The following is an 18,852-nucleotide window of genomic DNA, read 5'->3' on the forward strand; positions in this document are numbered from 1 at the left end:
GCCTCTATATATGTGGAATACTTACTCACCATTTACTTCAGACTGGAACGCAATCTATCGCGTGTCTACAGGGCGACACATGCTGACGCAAATGCGACGACGACCAATTAGCGATTGAGATCAGATTCAAAATGTTTTCGCATTTTTTTATAAATAATTATCACACTTTTCATCTCCTTTTCATCCATTTCAGAAGTCCAGCATGACGTTTCAAACTCGCACAGGCTATATACATTATGCAAGTAATTATACGTTATCACTACAAAAATATATAAAGAAAAAAATTATATTCCTCTCTCAGAAACTGCATGCTATATTTCTCTAGATGTAAAATTTCGTTGCATTTGCCTGTTTTAAATTTTGTTCTACAACATGACAAATAAGAGTAAATATTAAGCATGCTCTAGTTTTCCGAGAATTTTGTTAAAAGTAGTCGAATAACGAGTCGACCAGTTGACAACGGTAGCGTGGCCGAGCGGTCTAAGGCGCTGGTTTAAGGCACCAGTCTCTTCGGAGGCGTGGGTTCGAATCCCACCGCTGCCACTTTTTTTTTTTTTATTCCGCGTGCGCGAACTACGCACCCCACGCTCGCGGCTTCGCACTCGAGCTGCGCGACGACCGCGTGGGGTACGATTAACGAAACGCAGTGGTAGCGTCTCCTTCGAAGGTCCAATGGGTTGCGTCGGCACGCGGCGCCGTGGTTCACACCTATTAGGAGTACATGTAACGCAAGAAGGTAGCCGCCGAGGATGTCTCCCGAATCCTAAGCGTTCTACACGCGCGACATCTATGGGAGCGATCGCCTACTCTTTCAACGAGTAAACAAATTTAATCGATAAGAGTATTACTGTTGAAAAATAATTACTGATGCGTAAATCAATTTTGCGTATAAATATTAATTAAAATTATAAGTTGATTCTATAACTTTTGCTCATGATTATCTCTTTGTGAAATCTTATTGCGAAACATGCCACAATCTGAGAGTGTAAGATTTGTGGTAGAAGATATCATGTACTACTTAAGCGAAAGATTAACCTTTAAATAGCGCGATACGTTTTTGATTAAAATAAAAATGCTCCAAAGGATTGATATAAATACATAAATATTCCGATTAAAAAGGTATTAATTTTGTTTTATCTTTTATTAGTATATTAGAATTTCTTTTTTATTTTATCATCGATGCACAAGAATATTATCCGTAGCGAGAATCGTCTTTGAGGAGAGAACAAGGTGTAGATTCCAATCTACGAGATACGGAGCGAAGGAACGTATGTTCCTTACGGAAGCTTGTTCGCGGAGTTTCAATGCTCTTGCGAGCAGATGGGATCCTGTTGACGTTGTTGTCGTCGGGGGCTCGCCATTCCTGCCTGTATCGGGAATCGATATTAAACGTTTATGAAACGGCGAAGGGGAGAACGAAACGGCCGATGTAATAATAATCATGGTATCGAAAAAAAAGGAGAACGGAAGTGAAGGCTCCGAAGCCACGTGGTATCCTGATACGGATTTCATTCAAAAGATGCTACCACGGACCACGCCCAATTGACACGTTCTCTACAATTCGAGAGAAACCAACGATCAATTAATACAATCGCAAATGAATATCAGGAAACATTTTACGTCACAGTATTTTACAGGCGCGTATACAAATTATTATTACTGTATATTACATATTATACCCTACACATTATTGTAATTAATACAGCACATATAATTATTACGTATACTTTAAATTGCATCTCGTATAAAGTATTGTTTAAAATAATAAGTCAACTAAAAATGCCAAGAGTAAAATAACACACACATATTTCTTATAATTATTTATACATATATATATATATATATATATATATATATATATATATATACATTTATAACGTGTGATACATTTGAAAAAAAATTTCTCACTATACATATGTATAGATATATTTAAAAAAAAATTATATAAATTATTATTGATATATGACAATTTATTAAATTTATTATTACACTTATAAACTTTATATAGGTGCTGTATTAATTACTATTTTTTATAAACAATCTTACAAGAGAAAGACAGATTTTTTATTCTTATATATTATTATATAATTTTTTTAAATTTTATTTAAAGCTTTTTGCAACGTATAGTTATTTTATACATGACTCGCTATCAGATGCTATGAAAAATCGGATAGTCTATCAGACGGAAAGACTAGTTATCGATTTAAAGATGCCGATATAACTAGACTCCGTGGCGCAACGGTAGCGCGTCTGACTCCAGATCAGAAGGTTGCGTGTTCAAATCACGTCGGGGTCAAAAGATCGGTAAAACTTTTGTCGAGACGAAATACAGAAGCGAGAGATGATACACCTCACGTTCTACATGTATTTCATTATTTTTTTTTTTTTTAATAAGCTAATATCGCGCTCACGCGAAGGATGCGAATTTTTATAGCTCTTAAATAAAGTCATGGGCAAAGCGAAATAATTTTCATCCGTCATCGTGAAATGAATTCACAGTTACGTAAATTTTCGAGTTTCGTAAGAAACTCTTGATGCAGCTGCGACCACGAATTTATCGCAATCCGTCGCGTGGGCGGGGAAAAAAAGTAGATCGAAGCATATGGAAACACGTGTTTTGGCAAGGGATGAAGTGGTATTTTTTTTTGTGCACGCATGAGACGGAAAAGTGTCGCGTCACATTTACGGCCGTTCCTTGACCGCAATGAAACGCGGTGCGTGCTCACATCCCGCACATAGGCCGTACATTATCAGGACAGCAGGAACGGCGTCCTTTCTCCTCTCTCGTACAGTTGAGCGTCATTCGCGCGGGTTGTCTCATTTAGCCCCTCCTCGTGCCAGGCTAGCACGCGAAGCGAAGAAGTCTCACAATCAGCCGTGGACGCGTTCTTGTATTACCTATGGTACCTACTTTCGTCTGAAATGCTTTTCGCTCAACAGGATTGCATGTCGATATCGCGGGCGATAATAACACGATATCAATTGATAATTAAAGTAAAGATCTTTTATATATTTTGTCAAATGCGCGATATTATATTTTGTTATATATGTTGCAGAGATTATTCTTTGAGATTCAGGATTGAAATTATAATTGCATCAAGATACGTATGCGTAAATAATCAATAAGTGGAAGGTGAAGCTTCTTTATCATCATATTTATGGAATAGTAAATAATACAACTATATCCATGTACTTCTAATTTCAATGCTCCAATCGACGGATGTCCAAGGTAATTAGAAAAGATTGATTTTAGATAATATCTCTCCTACTCATTTGATATAGCAACCTATTACGCAACATCCATCAATATATATCATAATGATTGTCAGACATGCGCACGTCATACAAGCGACTTCCCTTGATAGCAAAATCATTGGAGAGACAGCTTGACGCAAGAGCTGGCGTCTGGCTCGGCGCATCGTATTCCTCCCCCGCTTGTTCTCCACACGCTAATTTACACGTGGCACGCACGGTAATCTGCAGTCAACGGGCAGAATGGACATAATCAACAATTTAACCGAGCGACGAGCAGGAACGCAGGAGCTCGCAGAAGGCGCCCGGTGGCGACGAACACGACGGCCACGTTCGCGCTCGCACCTCCCGTCTCCTCCTGTTCGCCGTGGATCGGAAAGACACAATTTTGAGGAAGAGCCGCGCGGGCCCTAAGCGCAGCCACGACTCAGCCATATCCCATTGGTCCACAGCGATCTCTTTCCACTGCTTATTGGTTCATTGACTCCGGAGTGGACGGAAATTTCGGCAGGGCTAGCGGGCCCGTGGCCGCCCGGACGACGCGGTTCGCGCCGGCCTCTGCGACCGCCCGTCCCGGAGATTCCCGCGCGACGTCGCGTTCAACGGCCGCCTCGTAGCCGCCCTAAATGCCGCCAGGACGGACCGTCTTCGCGGGACAGTGACACCGTTTTTCCCCAAAATCGGCATTAATAATACGAGGCGATTCTCCCCCCTCGACGCTGGCGACGTCTGGCTTCGCTGGCTTCCACGGTTGCTCGGGAGCTGCCTTAAGTCGTTATTATAGATATCGTATGTGTGTCATCACGACTCTCACAGAGACGAGACAGTTATCCCAAATGTGGATCGAACGTTATTACGTTTTCCCCTAAAATTAAAGCTGTTGCGCGCCGAAGTGGGGATCGCTACCTGCAAAAGGGGCGATGTGTATGTATGTATATATACAGGGTGACTCGCGGCGTTAGAGCAAGCGACGATGTTCGTGAATCGCGAACGAAGCGGCAGATGATGGATCTGTGCAATCTATGAGTCGCGAATAAAATAGATTAAAGTATTAATTATTAGATTTAATAAGAGTTCGTTGAAATCTTAAGTTTTTAAATTTTACGTTTAATAATTCATCCCTTTAGTTCTTTTTCTCTTCTGTTATAGAACAAAGAACCTTATTGCATATCTCTTGTACTTGCTTCTATTACAAACTTTCACGGTTTATGTCGAAATTTGAACAATTGTACATTATCTATAAAAAGTTCATTATATTCATAATTGTCATAAACAAATATTAAAAACAGAGATGTTTCTTTTTGACAGTTGCGTAGTCACATGTCGTAAATTGCCTCGATGTTAGCCGTAACAAGTTATTTCGAGCTTACACGCGCTCTTATAACACTCATCGTGCGCGGAATCATGTCCTCGTGTAACTTCGCGATACACCCTGTACATAATCGTGCGTGCACACATCGGCCGGCAGCTTGTTGACACTAGCGCTTCTATCGGTGGCGTCACGAAATTACGGGCGGCCGCATGCGTTCCTGTTGAAAAAATTCCTCACGGGCGAAAGTCAAGGTATGACGGAACATCGCAATCGACTGGGTCGCCCTGGAGGATCAGCCTCCTCGCGCGGCGTGCTCTCCTGGTAATAGGAGGGGCTCGGCGAGACAACCCGCGCGAAACTCTGTTCAACGTAGGGAGAGCGGGCCGTCTCGTATTGGCTCCTGTCGCCGCGTGCTGCTCGGATACCGTGGTGCTCGCATGCGGGATGTGAGCACGCACCACGTGCTCGTCACCGAGCCAAGCCGGGCAGACTGGGGTGACAATCGACGGCAATCGGGCCCGCCGGTGGGTTCACCACGCTTCTGCGCTATACGAGAACTCCGCGAAGAATAGGTTAATCGATTAACGTGTATGTGCGCGACGCATATCGTCCGTATATATCCTATGCCTCGTACCCGCGCCTAATCTAAACGCGTCCGTCTGAGGTAGTTTTTTCACGCATAAAGATCACGCGCATAACAAATTATTAAAATAATTTAACAAGTAGCAATAAAGAAATTGATGATTATTATCTTTCATATAAAAACTGCCTCGAACAAAGGGCTAAAAACTACCGACTTGTATAAAGTTCTCTCTATTTTTTAAAACTTTAAGAGCTTTAATGTATCAGAATATTTTACGTATCACGTTTATTAATTACCATGTTTAAAGTATAAAATTTATAATGCAAAAATTAGTTTATCCGTACGCAGGTTCTTTAGTTTGTACGAGTATTTGCACGTAGCAGTCGTGGCCGAGTGGTTAAGGCGTCTGACTAGAAATCAGATTCCCTCTGGGAGCGTAGGTTCGAGTCCTACCGACTGCGGAAAGTGTGGTTATTTTTTTTTGTTTAATACATATATTTTTGAAATATTGCAGAAAATAATGCAGTTATTTTGTTTTCACCCTTACTATGTTTTTCGTGAACATAGAATTATTATGACACAGTTTTATATATAATATGCAATTAATATATATAAAATCATAATATATAACATAATTAAAATGTAATTATAATTTTGTTTTAAATATTTTGCATATTTATGTAACACCTTAAAATATATATTCATATTATATATATAAATATTTAGTATAATTAAATATATATTACAAATTTTTAATACGGAATTAAAAATTCCTCGATAGTATAGTGGTTAGTATCCCCGCCTGTCACGCGGGAGACCGGGGTTCGATTCCCCGTCGGGGAGAATTTCTTTTTGATTTTTTGTTATTTATTTCTTTACTCATTTATTAATATTTTGTATCTAAAATATCTTCTTATTTAAATTAAGCTTTGTACTGTATTGTTGTATTCGCGTTGTGTGCTATTTTTAATGTGCTTTGATAACACAATTATTTCGTAATTGCAATCCTATTTACGTTTTGAGGATCTTTTATGATCCTTATACTTATGTTCTCATTATTAATCATAAATAATCCAGTTAACCTAATTCATAGCTACATTATTTATCATATTAATAATATGATTTTGATATAACATAAAAAGACAGCTGACATAATTAAGTTTAAATATGAAGCAACTGCTGAAGAAATTAATATTTTCAAGGAAAATTCAAAGGCGCCGTGGCTTAGTTGGTTAAAGCGCCTGTCTAGTAAACAGGAGATCGGGGGTTCGAATCCCCCCGGGGCCTTCTGGGGTTAATTCTTGTCATTTTGAATTAACAATGATATATATATTTTTTTGTAGAACACTTCAATTGATAATATATTATAAGATATTTCATATCGCGACTATAACTTGAGAATCTTGTTAACAATGAAGAAAGAAGTCGACATATTTTAGATAGGTTGATTAATTTTATTTCTATGAAATAGTTACAATGAGTGATTGATTGTTAAATATCATTCTTGATCGCTGTACAAATTATATTTGAGTATGCAAAGTATCAATTTTTTTATTTATAACATCTCTTTGGAATAAATATCAGTGCGCTCATATGTTTTGCATTATATATGTTTTAGAAATTATATAAATATAAGAATTATTTCTGTTATAGCAAGAATATTATATACAATATGTGGCGATAAATATATCATTAGAAGCATTAGAAATTGAACTTGTATCCATTTCCAGAAACCTTTACATGTGCCACTGATGGGGCAGATGAATAAGCGAGTCCTAACAAATTTTGCTGCCGTTCCGGTTGCTGCTCCTGTCGCTGTTGTAACTGAATCTGTTCAGGCACCTATGTACAGTTACTATTAACAAAAGTCATACTTAATATATCACATATACATAATTATTAATTAATATAATTATTATTTTTCTCTATGCAAAATAGTTTAATAGCAACAAATAAACAATTTTATTAATAATTTAAATAGACGGAAAAAAGATAATGCGATGTCATTAAAATGTTATTAAAATTATGCGACATTTATATTAATTTCTATACGTTTTCATTTTTTTTTCTAATATAAAATTTACCTGTTCTGGCTGAACCGCTTGTAATTGTCCTTGTTGAGCTTGCGCGAGCTGCGCCTGTCTAAGAGCAAGCAATTGCGCTAATTGCGATTGGTAAACAGTATTCGGTTGATATGCATGCAAATATGCTTGGGGTTGCTGTAATTGTTGCGGATACGCTAATATAGCAGCAGGATCTGCAACGGCCTGATAAGCTAATGGTGCGGATGCTGCAAAAGTCGGTTGTTGCGGAATCGCTCCATTCGCGATAGAACCAAGTGGATAATATCCTATAATTAAAAATTTCTGTCAACTCGTCGCAAATTTATTCAAAAATTAATTTTTTCTATCTTTGATTTAATGTGTAAAAATTATACATGTTTTGTACACAATTATATTGTTGTTGTAATAAAGAAAATTGAATATAGCATTTCTTAAAGACGAACCTAAGCCAGGATTTCTGTAGGCGAGGATATGCGCTAAACTTGGCAAAACTTTTTGCGCCAGCTGAGGATTGCCGATGCTAGATGCGAAAGATTGATGGGAGCTCGGTCCGTTGAATGCAAACGATGTTTGCGTTAATCCCGGTCGGATAAAACTGAAAGAGGTATGTTGTTCGGAACTTCCTATTACGTTTGGCTTTACATCTTGAATTGGTGGTTCAGCTGTGACGAGGTAACACAATGCACTGACGACAATAGCGTATTTCTGCAAGTTACAATTTAAAGTAAATCAATCAAACAATGTAAAGTCAATCGAGATAATTGCGACATAGGAATATAAATATTTAATTATTCTTTAATATTGAATGTAATGGCCAATTATAAAATCTTGAAAGAGTAACTTGTGTAAAAGAGATAGAGCATCGACTTTCTTACCAATTATTATTAAGAAAATGTCAATTTAATTTAATTAATGTATACATATATATATTATCCTCTAATATATCACAGTTATTTTTATTAATTCAATTGATAAAAAGCAGCAAATTTTATAAATTATTAAAGTCTGTTATAAAAATTATGGAATCCAGTTAATATTTAAATATATTGGATTGTGAAACAATGTTCTTAAGTATTTTCTACATTAGCTGTTCTAATCTACTGTTTGTTACTCACCAACATTATGGAAAATTACACAAATTATTTCCCAATGTGATATTCGAATAATAGAAGCACAGTATTATCGTCGGTGAAAATCACGATGGTATTACGATGCTAAGAAATTCTGTGGGGAGCTATATACCACGGAAGCAATTAGCATAAAACGTGAGTAGCATCCGATCGATATCATTGTAGCGGACACTTTCTTCAGGATATCTATATTGAACAATTTGTGAATCATAATCAGATGATAAATAATAGTTTTCCTCATAACATGACAGATAAAAATCATAAAATGACAAAAACTTTGATTAACAGAATATCATTCGTTTTTATATTCTAAGCGGAAAGAGGAATTTTAAGTTCAAAAATTACTTTTATTAAGATTAAGATCACTGATAAGAGAGAAAGCTGCTTTCGGAATGCCTAATGCGACAACTCTGTAGTCGTACGATGAGTATTAATTGCAATCGAGCAGACGAAATGAAATTTCACTGTTAACGGTTTTATTTCTTTGATTGTTTGTATTATAAAAAACATTCATGAATATTATTATTATTTTTATCTATGAATAACGTAAATTAATAATATTTTCAACACGACCGAAATTTAAAGATGATCGTCACTTATAATACAACTGCAGTGTTATATTTATTGCCATATGTATTACAAAATCTTACATTATATGTCATAACTGTCATTCTAATTATTTGACAATAGGCATATGTTAAAATAGGTAGTCTGAAAATATGTATCTTAATGGCCAATGCTTTGATTCTAATAATAAATGACTGATTTGTAAATTAATGGACATTTGTGCGATGCCAGGATCTTCTCTTAATAGAGCTCTTCATATGTTGGAGAAATATGATTGATAAAACATGCCCATAGCACTAGTTGCAAATAATGCAAAACAACTCCACCATGTTGCCAATCCTAAGATACCTCTGTAAACATCTGTGGTAAAGATCTGTAATAAAAAGAATATATTCTTTTACATTATAAAATATTACAGATTTTATTTGTGTTTTTAAAAAACACATTATCTCATTAATATTTTTCTCATAAATATATTGTGACACATCACCTGTTTCAATGAACCTAGTGCAAGTTGAAATTCTTCAGCAGTTTGTACAATAGTCTTATCAGTATTATCATTGTTAATTGTAGATGAGACTGACTTTGGTAATTCATCTGCTGGACATTCTTCCTCTAATGTCCCTTTTAAGATACCTTCCCAAGTAAAACCACCTGATTTAACAAGAAATACAGATGTAATTATAAATAAATACAGAGAAATATAATATTAAATATAGATGTAATAAGCATTGTAAATTATATATTTTATAAAAAATATTTTTTTCTTACCGAGTGTTTTGTACAAAAATGTAAAAAATAGACACATAATTATGGGAATAACAAATTGTAATGCAACTACACATAGATAATAATATACAGCTGCAATCTGTAATGTATAAAATAAAGCTTTTTCATTAAATATTTATAAGAGAGGAAAATCTTTTTTAAGTTAATATAATTATTATTTTTCTTATATGATATTGTGCATTATAAAATTACTATGACGCACCTTTTTCTGTAAATCAACATTAGTTATTCTACCAGCCTCTTTTTTCTGAACTTCTAATCTTTGAATGGCGAGATTTAAGTAAGATTGCAAATATATTGGCATGAGTGCAATCTTTAATAAAACAGCAATGATGATAATAATCAACCTCATGCTATCAAAGCTTGTAGCTGTCATTCTATAATAAAAATCTTTAATTATTTTTTTCATATTTATTTAATTTGTTTATAATATATGTTGACTTACAATGGACTAGTCATACCACTAAATATTCGAACAGTTAAATAATCTCTGCTAATAGGTGTAATCCATAGGCTCACAAGTAGCAATGGTGAAACATAGCTGATATTTGCTATCAATAATAATAATTTGTTGTCTTTATAATACCTGCAATTATTTTTGTATATAATAAATAATCAGCATTTAATATTTATTAAGTTAATAAAGTTATTGTGTAACCTCAATGTATCCCAATGCATCTTTGATACTCTTAATCCTGGGAAAGTGAATAACGATCCTAATAGACCACACCATATAGCAAGGAAGAACTTTAAAACTATTTTTGAAGCTGGCCCCCTATTTAAATATAAATATTTTATTAAATATAATATTTATTATATAACATTATATTTAAAAAATCAAACAATTATCAATAAGCTTGAAAATTATTATCATCTAATCTTCAATATTTATTCTTATTAAATAAGTTAATAAATAGAAAATTATATTAAACTATGTATTATTTTATATTGTATTAAGCTTTTAATTATCTAAAAATAGATATTTAATTATATGAAAAATAAAAGTGTTACTAAAATATCTTATCTATAAGTAGCTAATAAAGCATGCAATAGATTTAAGAAGAATAATTAGAATAATGATGAATTATATGATCAACTCACGTGGAAGAAAGTTCTTGAGTATCTAAAAACTGAGAAGCGCTATGATTAAAACTTATATACGCCTTTTCCAAGCCAATTTCCAACTTATTTTCATCAACTATAAGCACCATCATAGCAATGAGAAGATACGCAAATCCAGTAACAATACATGTAGATCTTTCACCTACACTTTCTTCTCCCTTGAAATATTGTACCCAAAGGGAAAGTAGCACTTTACTATAAAATTATGTAAGGAAAACAAAGCTGTATATATTCTCTCTCTCTCTCTTATAATATAATTTTTTATCTTTCCTCCAAAAAACATGAAATATTTGAGATCTAATAGAAATTTTAATTCAAAGGATACAATGCAAAACCCAGAACTACCAAACACCACAATACACTGAGATTAATCTCATCTTTGAGAGGATACAAATAATTGTATGCCTGTTAAACAATAAAAGAAAGAATTTAGATAATATCACAAAATATATATCATATGAGTTATAAATATAACATTAACTAATTATATAGAGAAAGATATTTATACATAGCTATCTATATATTAAATAAGTAATAATTATAGAGCATGCTAACCTCTGTCAGCACATAAACAATAGTAGTATATACAGAGAAATCCAATAGCCATTGATATTCCGCATAATATTTTAAGTGCACAACATCAAGCACAGTCACTTTTGCACTTTCAAGCTGAATGTCCAGATTTCTAGGAACATGAAAAACATCTCCCACTTTGCCATTTTCACTGTGTTTTCCTCTCTTTGGTTTCTCCTTTGGTACACCAGCCAATGCTCTAAGTTGTTGATCTGTCGGATACAGATATCGTGTCAATCTGTGCAAATGAAAAAAAAATGACAAATCACTTTATCATTTTACTATCATATTCATAATATTGCTTTTTGTAAGTATCCACATATGCATACCCAGTAGAACATAAAATCCATCTTGCGAAAGAAAAATGTGGACTTAACTTTTGTATGACACTGACCATTACAAGAGTGATGGCCAATTGCGCTCCTAAAAGAGCCTGAAAGAAATATGCAAATATATCATATGTAGCACTCTGCTATTACATATGGAGTGAGAAAAAAAAAATCAAACATGACAAGGAGCATAATATTAAGAAATATATACAAATATACAATATTTTCACATGGACATTTTTTTGTAGATAGATTAATCTGTTAAGATTACCATATTTAATTGGATATTTGTTGTTGGATAGTTGTCGCCAAATTTTCACCAACGAGACTGGTTCATTGGAGAAACAATATTTAAAAAAAAATTTAACAGATTCTAAATGATACAACGAAGAAATATATCCGATTAGTCGCGAGTAATGTTTGCTCTACCATCTTAAAGGGCATACTTCGTTCGCGAGCTGGTTTTATAAATAGTTATAGCCTGGCGACCACATAATACCGAACGCATGCATCAAATTGTCTCGCATACGACATGAGATTATTTCCAGTTATTGTCGTTCTGTAATTCTGTACCTGCGCAGCGAAAAACAGAACATATGGTGTCATCTAGAATATCTAAGAATAAACTAAAGGATATTACCATGTGTTGATCGCACATGACATAAATCGAGCGAATTTTTTATTTTTTTGAATGCATGCAAACATGTCAATTTATTATTATAATTTATTAATTTATAATATATAGTTATAATAATTCTGTCACAATTCTGTTACGTAATTACGCAAGGGATGAGTATTTTATAATATGGGATGTATTTTTTTTTTACATAGCGTTTGGTCTTTCTTGTACAATTATTGCTATACATGCAGATACAAACAATAATAGTAATAATACATTGCGTAGTTTATATTTAGTCAATTGTTAACTTTCAGGTCCGAGGAAAAATGTTTATTGTATATAATCAAATATAAATATATGGACTTTTTTTCAGGTCTAGAAAAAGAAAGAAGATCAAGAAATATCTTCATATTTAATTAATACTTATTGTAGATCGATAAAAATAAATAATAGTACAGTTTGAGAATATATGAACATGTTATATGATAAAAAAATGGCGATAAGATTATAATTAATAATATACACCCAGTTAACATTTGCTTGCGGATTGCTAAATTAGTGGCAAGTTATCGGTTAATTTACAATTTTCTTCTATAATATTATTTAGTTCAATTTAATTAAATTAATAGTAAAATAAATGATGAAAATAATTAAATTTCATTTATAAAACTTGAGATATATAATTTATTTAAATTCCTGTTTATGCTTCAAATATTTAATAAATTTTAATAAATGAATAATTTTCTATTTCCTGTTTATTTTTATATTTTATATCCTGTTGATTTCAATCAGTTTAATATTCTGAATCTCATGTGCTTGTATCAGATGTCAGAAATTGAAGTAGTAAAAATAGCTACTATGTTTTTTATTGCATTAGTAATCGCGACTTTATTTCTGACAGAAATTAGATTGCGAGAAAATACATCGTATAGCGGTGGAAGGAAGTATCGAATCAAATATATGCAAATTCTGCTGTAAATTTGCCGTATCAGATAACGCAAACTCTATTCCGCTTTTGCCGTCAATCCACTATCAGGTTGTATGCACAGATCCTGCTCGATTCCTGTCGACAATCTGATATCAAATTGTGTCGGTAGATTTTGTAACATTTTTGCTAACATTTTGTCATTGTTATATAGTAGCTGATGTAACAGGTTTTGCATACAATCTGCAGTCCTCCTGTTGACAATAATTTGTAGCAGACACTTGGCAAAATTTGTTAGAATAGACTTGGCTAACTGGGCAAATTATAATTACAAATAATTTGAATTACAATAAATTTTGAACAATAAAATAACAGATAATAACAGATTAATTTATGTTGCAAAAATTACTCACATAGTAGATCGTAATTTCCCAGAAACATATTTTCCATGCATTAATGAACTTATTTGCATCTAGGAAATTCCGAATCCTTGATTACGTAATAGTCAACGTGTGATCTTCCAATGTGTGTGTGTATATATGTGCATGTTTTTTAAACAGGTTTGAATTGTCCAATTAACTGCTCATTGTTAAGTATGTCTATATTAATAATGACGCAGTCATTGGAAAAAAATATTTATTATCTCAATCGATGATCGAATAATCATTTACCTTCTAGAAATATGTCATCATTTGTAGCCATGACATAAATTAATAAAGAGTCGTTAATACATTTATATATATAATCACGTATAAAAATATATTAATTTCTGTTAATTATTTCTCATACACGTTTTAGCATACTTTATAAAAATTAACAACAAATATTTTATCTTAATTAAAAAAATATAATCTCACACATACACACACACACACAGACAGATATATATATATATATTGTGATACTATTTTTATATTGGCAATTTTTAAAAATTGTTATAAATAAAGCGAATATACGTTGTTTAATTTATTTTTAGTAATTTATTAGAAAAATCGCAGAGAGAGAGAGAGAGAGAGAGAGAGAGAGAGAGAGAGAGACGATAAAAGACAGGAAAAAACGTCACGATAATGTAAAAAACTTTTAAAGATCCTTACCTATCTTCTTAAGAATGACTAATTTTATTGCTTACCATCTTCTTACACATTCGCTTGATTTCTTGCGTCACTTGCTCTTTTTTTTCACAATAAACTATCTAGAAAATAAATATTATTTTATCAAGGTATATCGCCGATAACAATAAAATTTCAAAAATTTTAAGTTAATCACTGCGATCAACTTAATCAGCGATAATGCATGCTGGAAGTATAAAACAATGCGTTCATCAGTTCGTGAGATCATATACCGTGCAGTGCGCGACAGGTGTAGACCGTGAAATAACAGCAGGTTCGTAATATATATTCGTATTCACACATTTTCATATCTGAGAGGACTGGTGGACAATATTCCTTTTTATTTACGATAATACAAACAGTGCAATCGAAAATTCATGAACACGTATAGTGAAAAATCACGACCGATTTTTATAAAAATTCGAGAAAAAATTTTACGAAAGAATTTTTATCTAATACGGTCACCAATTTTTTAATAACTCTGACCTCTTTTAATTTAATTTAATAATTTCGCATTTATTTAATATGTGAATAACAAAATTTAATAAAGAGATCTTTATATAAAAATTATTATCTAACTTATTTATAAATAACGTTTTCAAGTTATTTTTAAGTTTTCTTTATTTCATAAGAATTATTAATTGCAAAACAAACTACTTGTGTTAGCAAACATGTGAAAGTTTCTATTTGTAATATAGTATTATACTTTATCTGTTTGTTGAATGATAAATAACTGTGTCATTAATCAGAAATGACAATGCTGTACAGAAAAGTGCATGTAGAATTTCATGGCCACCCGCGTACTATGTAACCGAGTAACATCCAAATCAGATTAACAGATATAAGTTCGACCTACGCGTTGTATGCGCATTACATTTTCGGATATTTATTTCTGAAACGGTATCATTAATCATTATATAAAAACATAAAAATACATACAATGAAATTTTATTATTTTTATTATAAATGCTTATTTAAACTACTACATTTTATATTTTACTATTATATTTATTATTAAATATTATTGACACAGAGTATATTGCAATAGATAATACAATGATTGATAAACATTTCTTTTTCTCTTGTATTTCCTTTCTAAATTTAATTTGAAGGACTATTTCATCATAACTTTCCATTTTCCACAGCTTATCAAGCAATTATGTCGCTGATGTCGAATGCACTTTTACTCATCACCTTAGCAGGGATAGTTCCGGCTTTTCCTTTCGATTCTTTATCTTCTGGAAATTGTACAACCGATTTGGAATGTTCATCAAATCTTTGCTGTTTATTAGGTTTGTGTCTCTTTTTTTTCCCATACCAAAAGAAACTTTTCACATTCGTAAATATTTTTTACGCTAATCTACATTTTATCAATATAAACTAGCTTTACCAAAAAAACTATAATAATTGAAAATTCATAAGTCTTATATATACAGGGTGATTCTGAACAAACGTTTGTCTTTAAAATATCAAATTCTTGAATGAATTCTAAGACGATTTTTCCTCTTGCAAAATTTTGCCCGGAGCTTAGTTTTTAAACTATAAAGGAAAATAGTTAACTACTTACGGAACGAGTACAAGAGATAGGCAGGGACGACGCGATATAGGCGAGTGCCCCACGTAATCGCCTATATCGCGTCGTCCCTGCCTATCTCTTGTACTCGTTCCGTAAGTAGTTAACTATTTTCCTTTATAGTTTAAAAACTAAGCTCCGGGCAAAATTTTGCAAGAGGAAAAATCGTCTTAGAATTCATTCAAGAATTTGATATTTTAAAGACAAACGTTTGTTCAGAATCACCCTGTATACAGGGTGTCCGATTCGTGAGGGACCAAACGAAAAGTGATGATAGATTGGGTCAAACTAAGAAGAAAAGTTCTCTACCATTTTGCAAAATTCGAAATAATTATTAAGTAATAAGCAAAAATGTCCCGGCGCATGAGAAGCGGTAAACCGCTTGTAGTGTGTGATTATTAAGTGATCAAACAAAAAGTGATGATAGATTGGGTCAAACTGAAAAGAAAAGTTCTCTACCATATTGCAAAATTCGCAATAATTATTAAGTTATAGACAAAAATGTCTCAGCGCATGAGAAGCGATCTATCTACCGCTTCTTATACTCTGAGACATTTTTGCCTATAACTTAATAATTATTGCGAATTTTGCAAAATGGTAGAGGACTTTTCTTCTTAGTTTGACCCAATCTATCATCACTTTTCGTTTGGTTTCTCACAAATCGGACACCCTGTATATATATATATATATATATGTATATATATATATACATATATGTGTGTGTATACTTAAGGATTGACATTTTCAAGATCTTGACAGTATTGTATTCAATGTTACTGATATATTTTTAGGGCCTTCGAGGTTCGCGATACCGACCTGTATGCCGTTTCAACAGAAGGGAGAATTATGTCGAGTAAATGCTGATACTATTACGGCTAATCTTACTTACCCGAATAATTTGCAATTAGAAATTACAAATGTTAATTTCATTTTATGTCCTTGCGCAAACGGATTATTCTGCGAGCGCGGTATCTGTAATTAATATGTAATGTTTTATCAATTGAAGTATGATCAAAAATATTGTAATAAATGAATTGCTCAGAAAGAAATAGATTGTGGCGAAGCAGTTTCACATTTTTGAATCACTTGACCTGATGGTATATAACATTCAGATATAAGATTAAATAACAATAGCACTCAGATAACATTCAGATATAAGATTAAATTAATTCTTAAACACAATAGCCAAGTGTAATTACGACTAATAATTTAAAATAAGATTATACGTGATTAATGTTTATTTATATAAATAATATTTTCTGTACACAAGATATATTTATACACAAGATATATATTTAAAAAAATATTATATTTATAGCAAAAAATGTTTGACAAAAATATGATTGTTAAGAATAGAGAAAAAGAAAATTACTACTTTTGCTACTAAAATAATATTACTCTTTGGACATAATATTAATGTAAAAATTTTTCATGAAATAACTATTGTTTAATAGAGATAAAAACTGACTTGACTTTGACATATCTAGAATATATTTGGAATTGCATATGTATGTAGATATATTTACTGCTGTTATTTTTCTGCCCAGTTTTGAATCCGAAATATGTATTATGAATTTTCAAAATAGCCTTTGTAAACATCAATAAATTTGTACTAGTTTTACGATCATTTATTGACTATATGAGAGAAAAGTAACAAAAATTATATTAATATTACGAATGAGTTTTCTCATATTATCTTGTATTAAAAAACGAGGAATATATCATGAGAACTGACAAATATCAAAAGTAACAAAAACAAAATATCGTAATAGGAGATATGTATATGGTATCGTCGAATAAAGTTTCCGAGCATTTTAAATTATTGGATCCTATTATGGGTTATGCAGCCAAGATCATTCATACATAAAATCATGGGAAACAAGTTGAGATCGTACATTAATATTTTTTGCAGGTTCGAAAAATGAACGACATTCAAAATTTTAATGTTATAGTTGAAATCCTTGTTCTATGCATTGATATATTCATCAATCTAAAAAACGGCACTTTTTTCGTTATGTTTTTTTGCGACAATGTCTAATACCATTTCTCTAATTCAGGATGTTCAACTGCTGATTACAAAACAATCTGATTATATATTTCTTTATTATAGAGATTACAATGATAAATGGATTATAAAAACAAGATAATCCTTATTTGGTGTATGGAATAAAAATTAATTGCTTGTAAGGTTTGTAAAAAATTAACTTTATTTTATGTCATTTTTTATTTTAATTTTATGAGCAAAAAATCCTGTAAAAGTGTTTTGATGTTGTATTTGGTAGTATTTCTTTATGTCAAAGAAATAAAATTAAAGAAACCTTAATTTATACTTTTTCACTCCTTGTTAATGATTTCCTTATTTCAAGGATGTAAGGAATTTTTGTCGTAAGTGTTTCGATTTGACTCATTTTGATTGAAAATTAAGATTTATAGATTTAAAAATCGGAAAACATTCTCCTTTCTCTTTTCCTTCTCAATCTTTTATCAATAGTTATAAAGAAACAAACAATTTTGCATTCGTTAGTGTCGAATAAGTATTATTGTTATAGTCGATTAATGAAAATACACAATGAATGCAGTATCAGTAATATATTTAATTCAGCTTTTTATGTAATATTAAATATTTTCGTATTGTATAAATATAGATTAGCAAGAACTCCATTCAAAGATTACAAAGCATATTTATTTATCTATTTCTTATTCTAGAATTAAGTTAAAAAAATTAAAATAGTAAATATTAATAACGAATTATAAAAATGTTAAGTTTTATATTTCGTTTTATATTCCTATATTTTAAATTTAATACATATTTGATATATTTATATAATTAATATTAATACTTGATACATAAATTACATATACATACATAATTAATACATAATTAATACATAATATTACATACACAA

The 18,852-nt window shown here is 31.9% G+C and overlaps 3 protein-coding genes, 1 long non-coding RNA gene, 5 other non-coding genes and 1 pseudogene across 9 annotated transcripts; 6 read left to right on the forward strand and 4 right to left on the reverse strand.

Moving 5' to 3' along the window:
- Window positions 1–31: 31 nt before the first annotated feature.
- On the reverse strand, window positions 32–3,694 carry LOC145970663 (uncharacterized; annotated as a pseudogene).
- Trnal-aag (transfer RNA leucine (anticodon AAG)) lies at window positions 462–543 on the forward strand. The gene has a single exon. It is a non-coding gene; the product is annotated as a tRNA-Leu (tRNA).
- Window positions 2,225–2,296, forward strand: Trnaw-cca (transfer RNA tryptophan (anticodon CCA)). The gene has a single exon. It is a non-coding gene; the product is annotated as a tRNA-Trp (tRNA).
- A 1,832-nt stretch (window positions 3,695–5,526) lies between the features above and the next one.
- Trnas-aga (transfer RNA serine (anticodon AGA)) lies at window positions 5,527–5,608 on the forward strand. Its single transcript has one exon. It is a non-coding gene; the product is annotated as a tRNA-Ser (tRNA).
- Window positions 5,609–5,918: 310 nt separating this feature from the next.
- Window positions 5,919–5,990, forward strand: Trnad-guc (transfer RNA aspartic acid (anticodon GUC)). The gene has a single exon. It is a non-coding gene; the product is annotated as a tRNA-Asp (tRNA).
- A 370-nt stretch (window positions 5,991–6,360) lies between these two features.
- On the forward strand, window positions 6,361–6,434 carry Trnat-agu (transfer RNA threonine (anticodon AGU)). Its single transcript has one exon. It is a non-coding gene; the product is annotated as a tRNA-Thr (tRNA).
- Window positions 6,435–6,619: 185 nt separating this feature from the next.
- LOC145970328 (uncharacterized) lies at window positions 6,620–8,642 on the reverse strand. Its single transcript, XM_083096941.1, has 4 exons — window positions 8,326–8,642; window positions 7,654–7,915; window positions 7,232–7,497; window positions 6,620–6,989 (listed from the first exon to the last, which is right to left on the reverse strand). The coding sequence occupies exons 1-4, from the start codon at window positions 8,329–8,331 to the stop codon at window positions 6,849–6,851; spliced, it is 675 nt and encodes a 224-aa protein (XP_082953067.1). The 5' UTR covers window positions 8,332–8,642; the 3' UTR covers window positions 6,620–6,848.
- Window positions 8,643–8,932: 290 nt separating this feature from the next.
- Emei (transmembrane protein 161-like emei) lies at window positions 8,933–12,284 on the reverse strand. Its single transcript, XM_083096940.1, has 11 exons — window positions 11,992–12,284; window positions 11,721–11,824; window positions 11,374–11,629; window positions 11,144–11,223; window positions 10,798–11,013; window positions 10,355–10,471; window positions 10,142–10,282; window positions 9,899–10,073; window positions 9,679–9,775; window positions 9,398–9,561; window positions 8,933–9,280 (listed from the first exon to the last, which is right to left on the reverse strand). The coding sequence occupies exons 1-11, from the start codon at window positions 11,992–11,994 to the stop codon at window positions 9,161–9,163; spliced, it is 1,473 nt and encodes a 490-aa protein (XP_082953066.1). The 5' UTR covers window positions 11,995–12,284; the 3' UTR covers window positions 8,933–9,160.
- Window positions 12,285–13,339: 1,055 nt separating this feature from the next.
- Window positions 13,340–13,746, reverse strand: LOC145970297 (uncharacterized). The gene is made up of 2 exons (XR_014438383.1): window positions 13,678–13,746; window positions 13,340–13,518 (listed from the first exon to the last, which is right to left on the reverse strand). It is a non-coding gene; the product is annotated as an uncharacterized LOC145970297 (long non-coding RNA).
- A 792-nt stretch (window positions 13,747–14,538) lies between these two features.
- Window positions 14,539–17,765, forward strand: LOC145970004 (astakine). Its single transcript, XM_083096352.1, has 3 exons — window positions 14,539–14,647; window positions 15,519–15,665; window positions 16,738–17,765. The coding sequence occupies exons 1-3, from the start codon at window positions 14,554–14,556 to the stop codon at window positions 16,926–16,928; spliced, it is 432 nt and encodes a 143-aa protein (XP_082952478.1). The 5' UTR covers window positions 14,539–14,553; the 3' UTR covers window positions 16,929–17,765.
- The last annotated feature ends 1,087 nt before the right edge of the window (window positions 17,766–18,852 follow it).

This window comes from Camponotus vicinus, unplaced genomic scaffold, assembly GCF_025532165.1.
Source record: "Camponotus vicinus isolate PSW18456_S1 unplaced genomic scaffold, iyCamVici1.0 SCAF_4, whole genome shotgun sequence".
Taxonomy (NCBI): domain Eukaryota; kingdom Metazoa; phylum Arthropoda; class Insecta; order Hymenoptera; family Formicidae; genus Camponotus; species Camponotus vicinus.